This window comes from Nicotiana tomentosiformis, chromosome 11 (assembly GCF_000390325.3).
Source record: "Nicotiana tomentosiformis chromosome 11, ASM39032v3, whole genome shotgun sequence".
Taxonomy (NCBI): Eukaryota; Viridiplantae; Streptophyta; class Magnoliopsida; order Solanales; family Solanaceae; genus Nicotiana; species Nicotiana tomentosiformis.
Window position 1 is genome coordinate 37,401,440 of NC_090822.1, and position 7,419 is coordinate 37,408,858.

The window sequence follows — 7,419 nt, forward strand, 5'->3', positions numbered from 1 at the left end:
CCACCCGACACACCCGAGACCCCCGAGACCCCATCCAATCACACCAACCAATCCAAAAACATAACATGAACCTACTCAAAGCCTCAAATAATATAAAACAATGTCAAAATAATGAATCACATCCCAATTCAAGCCTAATGAACTAATGAACTTCCAACTTCCAAAACTCATGCGAAACCATATCAAATCAACTACGAATGACCTCAAATCTTGTATGAAAACCCTAAATGACATAACAGACTTATTCCAACTTGCGGAACAAAAATCCGAACCCGATATCATTAAAATCAACTCTTGGTCAAACCTATCAACCTTCCAAACTTTTAACTTTCCAACTTTTGCCAAAAAAGCACCAAACCAACCTACGGACTTTCAAATCTAAATACGAACATACACCTAAGTCCAAAATTACCATAAGAAGCTATTTGAACCATCAAAACTCCATTCTGGAGTCTTCTACACAAAAGTCAAACTCCGGTCTATTCTTACAACTTAAGCTTTCGACCATAGGACTAAGTGTCCCAATTCAGTCCAAAACCTCTTTGAAACCAAACCAACAACCCTTGGAAGTCACGAAACAACAAATATACATAAGTAAAGCATCAAATAAAGGAACTGGGGCTAAAATACTCAAAATGACCGGCCGGGTCGTTACATTCCCCTCCTTTTAAATAAATATTTGTCTATGAACGGGTCTAGAATCATACCTCGAGTCTAAAAAGGTAAGGATATCTGCTTTACATCTCCTGCTCGGTCTCCCAAGTAGCTCTCCTGGACCGGTTGGCCTCTCTAATGAACCTTCATCGGTGCTATAATCTTCGACCTCAACTTTCGAACCTGCCGGTCCAAAATTGCCATCGACTCCACATCATAAGTAAAAGCCCCATCTAACTGCACCATGCTGAAGTCAAAAACATGTTATAAATCACCATAATACTTACAGAGCATGGAAACATTAAACACTAGGTGAACCCCCCGATAGACTAGGCGGTAAGGTAAGTCTATAGGCCACCTCTCCAACTCTCGCAAAAACTTCAAAAGAACTAATATACCTAGGGCTCAACTTGTCCTTCTTCCCAAACCTCATCACACCCTTCATGGGAGTAACTCTGAGGAAAAGCGTCTGACCCACCATATATGCAACATCACGAGCCTTCCAGTCAGCATAACTCTTCTGCCGAAAATGTATTGTATGAAGCTGCTCTTGAATTAACTTCACATTCTCCAAAGCATCGCGGACCAAATCAGTGCCCAACAACCTAGCCTTCCCAGGCTCAAACCAACCAATTAGAGAACACCAACGCCTCCCATATAAAGCCTCATAAGTAGCCATATGGATACTCGACTGATAGCTATTATTGTAGGCGAACTCTGCTAACGAAATAATTTAATCCCATGAACCCCCTAAATCAATGACACAAGAACTTAGCATGTCCTCCAATATCTGAATAGTGCACTCGAACTGTCCATCCGTCTGGTGTTGAAATGTTGTACTCAGCTCAACCTTTGTGCTCAACTATCGCTGAACTTCTCTCCAAAAATGTGATGTAGACTACATACCTCGATCTGAGATAATAGACACGGAAACACCATGAAGGCGAACAATCTCCCGAATATAAATTCGAGCAAGTTGCTCTTAAGAATAGGTAGTCAGGACTGGAATGAAGTGTGCAGACTTAGTCAGTCTGTCCACAATGACCTACATTGCGTCGAATCTCTTTGAGGTCCATAGAAGCCCAACTATGAAATCCATGGTGATACGCTCCCACTTCCACTCTGGAATATTGAGCCTCTGGAGCAAACAACCGGATTGGTGATAGTTGTACTTCACCCAGTGAGAGTTCAGACACCGAGCAACATACCCAACAATATCCTTCTTTATCCTCCGCTACCAATAGTATTGCCTCTAATAATAGTGCATCTTTGCGGCACCCGGATGAATGGAATAAGCGAACTATGCTCCTCCTCAAGTATCAACTCTCGCAACCCATCCACATTTGGAACATAGATCTGACCTTGCATCCTCAATACCCCATACTCTCCAATAGTAACCTCCTTGGAATCATCGTGTTGTACTATGTTATTTAGGACAAGCAAGTGGGGAACATCAAACTGATGTCCCTTGATGCGTTCGAACAAAGAAGACCGTGAAACAACGCAAGCAAGAACCCAGCTAGACTCCGAATTATCAAACCTCACGAACCGATTGGCCAAAGCCTGAACATCCAATGATAACAGTCTCTCCCTAGATGGAATATAAGTAAGACGTCCCATGATTTCAGTCTTCATACTCTAAGCATCAGCCACAGCACTGGCCTTCCCCGGGTGATAAAGGATGGTGATATCACAGTCCCTTAGTAGCTCTAACGACCTTCGCTGCCTCAAGTTCAGATCCCTTTGCTTGAATAAGTGTTGTAGACTCTTGTGTTATGTGAACAACTCACAAGACATGCCGTAAAGATAATTGTTTTAATTCTTCATTGCACGAACAATGGCTGTCAACTACAAATCATGTACATGGTAGTTCTTCTCACGGGGCTTCAGCTAATGCGAAGCATAAGCAATAGCTCTACCTTACAACATCAACACGCACCCAATACCAATATGTGAAAAATCAAAACAAACTGTGTAGGAACCCGATCTTGAAGGTAAAACCAGAACTAAAGTTATAGTCAAGGTAGTGTTGAGCTTCTAAAAGCTCTCCTCACGCTCATCGGACCACCTTAATGGGGCACCCTTCTACGTCAATCTAGTCAATGGGGCTGCAACAAATGAAAATCCCTCCAGAAAATTATGATAATACCCAACCAAACGAAGGACACTCCGAATTTCAGTAGCAGAAGCCGGTTTGGGCCAACTCTAATTTGCCTCAATCTTCTTCGAATCCACCTTAATCCCCTCGCTAAACACCACAGGGCCCAAGAATTCCACCGAGTCAAGCCAAAATTCACACTTGGAGAATTTAGCATATAGTTTCTTCTACCTCAAGGTCTGGAGAATGATTTTCAAGTGCTGCTCATGATCCCCTCCGTTGCGAGAACACACCCATATATCTTCAATAAACACAATGACGAAAGAATAATGTTATAGATGAAACACACTGTTCATCAAGTGCATAAAGGCTATTGGGGCATTGGTCAGCCCAAAAGACATCACTTAAAACTCATAATGATCACAACGGGTTCTGATGTCAAATCAATCTTCAAGAACACCCTAGAACCCTAAAGCTGATAAAAAAATCATCATTACGCGGTAGTGGGTACTTGTTCTTGACCATAACTTTGTTTAGCTGCTGGTAGTCAATACACATTCTCATAGAATCATTTTTCTTCTTCTCAAATAGGATCGGTGCCCCCAAGGCGACACACTAGGCTGTATGAAACCTTTATCAAGAAAATCCTAAAGTTGTTCCTTCAAATCTACCGATTCCATGCGATATAATAGAATAGAGATTGGCTGAGTGCCCAGCGCTAAGTCAATACTGAAATCAATATCCCTGTCAGGCGGCATACCCGGCAGGTCTACAGGAAACACATCTGGGAAGTCCGTCACTACTGTAACGGACACAACGGTAGGGGTATCGGTAGTAACATCCCTCTTGCAGGAGATATATGCCAACCACCCCTTCTCAACCATTTGTTGAGCCTTCAAATATAAAATCACGTTATTAGGAACATAATCTAGGGAACCTCTCCACTCAACCCTAGAAAACCCTGGCATCACCACTGTCACGATCATAGCGCGACAATCAAGAATAGCGTGACATGGTGAGAACCAATTCATGCCTAAAATCACATCGAAATTGACCTTACTAAGTAACAGTAGATAAAACCTAGTCTTACAACCCCCAAGGGTAACCACACATGACCAATATACTTGATCCACTATAATAGAATCACCCATCGGTATAGATATACGAGCAGGAATATCTAAATAATCAAATGGCACATACAAATAACGAGCAAATTAGGATGACACTTATGAATAAGTAGAACCAGGGTAAAATAACACTGAAACATCCCAGTGGCACATTGAAGTAATACTTGTGATCACGACATTGAAAGCAACTGCCTCTAATTTGGGAAATGCATAGAAGCTGACCTTTACACTGCCTGAATGACCTCCCCCCTAGGGCGACCTGGAACAGGTTGAGCCCCACCCCTAGCTGACTATGTGGGTGGTGTAGTTGCTGCTGACCCCACCCCAGACTGGCAATCACTCTTGTGATGACTCAAGTCTCCACACTCAAAACAACCTCTCCTTTGACGAAGTTGCGGACCTGATAATCTAGGTAACTGCCTGCAAAACCCTAAGCAGATGGGGCATGGTATGAACTTTGTGCCAACAACGCACTTAGTAATAACTGAACAAGGAGTGCACATTATGAACCATGGATGATTGAGGAAGCACGAGGAACATGAAGAGCTGCCTGAGCGGGTCTAAAAGGATCTGCAGTAATGTGACTGGCCTCCAGATAAGGCACTACTGAAAACACATATACCACGATGCCCCTTGTCTTCCCGCTCCTCATGCTCAAGCCTGCAAACTTGCTCCAAACGTCTATCAATCTCGACTACCTGGTCAAACATAGAATCTTTCGCAACCTCTAGAGCCATACTGTAATGTAAACCATAGTTGAGGACATTAATAAACTTCGTGATCTTCTCCCTCTCTATGGGAACCAACTAAACTGCATGACATGCCAAATATGCAAATCTCATCTCGTACTAAGTAACAGTCATACCCTCCTAGCGTAGCTATTCAAAATTCCTACGCAACTCCTCCCTGCAAGTATATGGAATAAAATTCTCTAAGAAGAGAACTCAGAAGTCCGGCCATGTAAGTTGCGGTGATCCAGTTGGCCTTCCTAACTCAAAATTATGCCACCAATTGTATGCTGCTCGTCTCAGCTCAAAGGTAGTGAAAGCAACTCCACTGATATCCATAAGACCCGTGGTGCGAAGAATCCGATGACATCGGTCTAAAAAATCCTGAGCATCCTATGACTCTCCTCCACTGAACTCTAGTGGATCAAGCTTCCTAAACCTCTCCAACTCTTCTGCTCCTCTTCAGTCATAGGTGGGCCAACCTCGGCCCGAGCAGCAACCACTGGCTGAACTGGAAACGCCCTTGGTGTCTTATGACCCTGAGCTAGGTGCTCTGGAGTACGGGCGGCGGGAGTCTAGACACCTCCTCTAGCCTATGAGGTAGCTGGTGCAACTTGTATTTAGATTCCAAACTATCCATAACCTCACGAGTCTAAATATGTGCTTAGACTCCTAAACTAAGTCCAAATCAACTCCCAAATCCCTAATTCACTCTCCAAAATTATAGTCAAAACCCCAAATTTCCCCTTTAAATTCCATATTCTATGTGTAATAATCCATGGGGAAATAAGATATATTATCAAAATCAAGTAGAATTTTCTTACCCTCTTGCCTTGTGTAAACATCCTCTCCAAAACACCCATCTCCATGTCTAGGGCTCATAATATGAGATAATGGGCTAAATTCTCGAAATAAGGACTTAAAATAGTCTAGCCGGCACAACCCTTCACAAACGCGGTTACTGCCTCGCATTCACGATGCACAAAAAGTCACAACATCAAATAACCCTTCACGAATGCAACTTCTCCCTCGCGAATGTGATGCACAGTCACCTAGGCCCATGCGAACGCGAGCCCCCACCCCCTAGTTATTGCGAAGGCCAAGCACCAACCGATACCCATCCTTACTCATTACTACACGAACGTGACAACAAAGGCGCAAACACGAAGGCCAATTTACCACAACCCATGACGAGTGCGACACCCCATCCGCGAATGCTAATAAAAATCTTCCCAACATACACTCCACAATCACGATGCTCCCTCCGCGATTGCGATGAAGAGCCTGACACCAGTAGAAATATGCTATATCAAAAATGCTCCGGGTGGTCCGTAACACATTTGAGCCACCCAGGACCCCATCCAATCACACAAACAAGTCCACTAAACACTACTCGGACCTATCCAAAGATCCAAAGACATACAATAATATAATATCAACGAAGCAAAGACCAAAGCACAAGTTGGATTTCTCTTAAGTTCAAGAACTTTCAAACATCAAACCAAGTATACGAATCAAGCCTAGCCAATCTAGATTACAACAAAACGTTGCACACAACTCCCAAATGACAAAATGAACCTCTTCCAACTTTCGCAACAACAATTTGTGCCTGATATCATCAATGTCAACTCTTGGTCAAAATTGTGAACTTTTCAAACCTTCAATTTGCCAACTTTAGGTAAATAAAGCCAAAACATCTTAGGAACCTCCAAAACCATATCCAAACATACACCTATGCCACGCCCGACCTCGGGTAGCGTGACTGGAGCTCAACCGAGATACCCCAGTCAAGCAATCCTATATAATGCCTTCTACCCGAACTTACCCATGAATAAAGAGAAGATATATTTCATTAATTAGATAATGAGAAGATCATGTAAACAACACCAATTCATTTCCATATAGTTTTTAGCAAATCCACTAGGCAAGTGCCTAGGGCTAATTTTTATATATCTAAAACAAAAATAAACATGTCATCAAGTCTTACAAAAAGTAGGGAGATAAACTTTGCAATTACACATCTCCTATTACCATGATTGAATTGGGTATTCAACCATGGTATTACATTATTAACTATGAAAAAGCTATTAATAAAAACTAGCCATTCTATGGTAGCATCTCGAAGCTTGCTCGAATTGTAATGTCCAGTCTTCAATTTCTTGTTGTAGTCCTTTGCCAATCTTGTAGAATGAGTTTACAAGATGTTACATTACACATTCATAATCTAGAAGTGGAAACATTTCCATTAGTTATGTCATTTATAAGTCTCCAAAATGTTACATTGCACATTCACAGTCTAGAAGTGGAAACATGTGATACAAATACACCATTTTTAGTTTGACTTTCCCATCACCAAGGTACAACCCACATTATGTCTATAGAGCATCTAACGGATACAAAAGAGTACTATGATAGTGCCAGCAACAAGGCCCCGACTATACCTCAAACATAATACATGAGGAACAAAAGATGACCAACCCCTAAATAAAGTGGGGCTCGTCAAGTTAGCTGGGAAGAGGGTGTTTCGCTATCACTGATAAATGATGCCTACTGTGGGACCGCCTGCATCCATTGAAAATGCAGCACCCTCGGTAAAAGGGACCATAATACACATGGAATAGTACTAGTATGTATGACTAAACACCCTCTCAATAGAACGAGTAATAATCCAAGGAGGAATAATCATAGAATCAATGGAAACCTCAAACAATACCAAATCATCAAAGATATCTTCAAGTAAATTTCATCATTTTAGGTTGAGATATCTTTAGTACTGATAGACCACTGTGTTTTTAGCACGGAGTCCAATTAC

General features: G+C 42.1%; 2 protein-coding genes across 2 annotated transcripts; both read right to left on the minus strand.

Moving 5' to 3' along the window:
• Positions 1–789: 789 nt before the first annotated feature.
• LOC138901274 (uncharacterized) lies at positions 790–1,333 on the minus strand. The gene is made up of 2 exons (XM_070189025.1): positions 1,053–1,333; positions 790–901 (listed from the first exon to the last, which is right to left on the minus strand). Exons 1-2 carry the CDS (start codon positions 1,331–1,333, stop codon positions 790–792), a joined length of 393 nt encoding a protein of 130 aa, XP_070045126.1.
• Positions 1,334–1,878: 545 nt separating this feature from the next.
• LOC138901275 (uncharacterized) lies at positions 1,879–2,274 on the minus strand. The gene has a single exon (XM_070189026.1). The coding sequence runs from the start codon at positions 2,272–2,274 to the stop codon at positions 1,879–1,881; it is 396 nt and encodes a 131-aa protein (XP_070045127.1).
• Between the last annotated feature and the right edge of the window lie 5,145 nt (positions 2,275–7,419).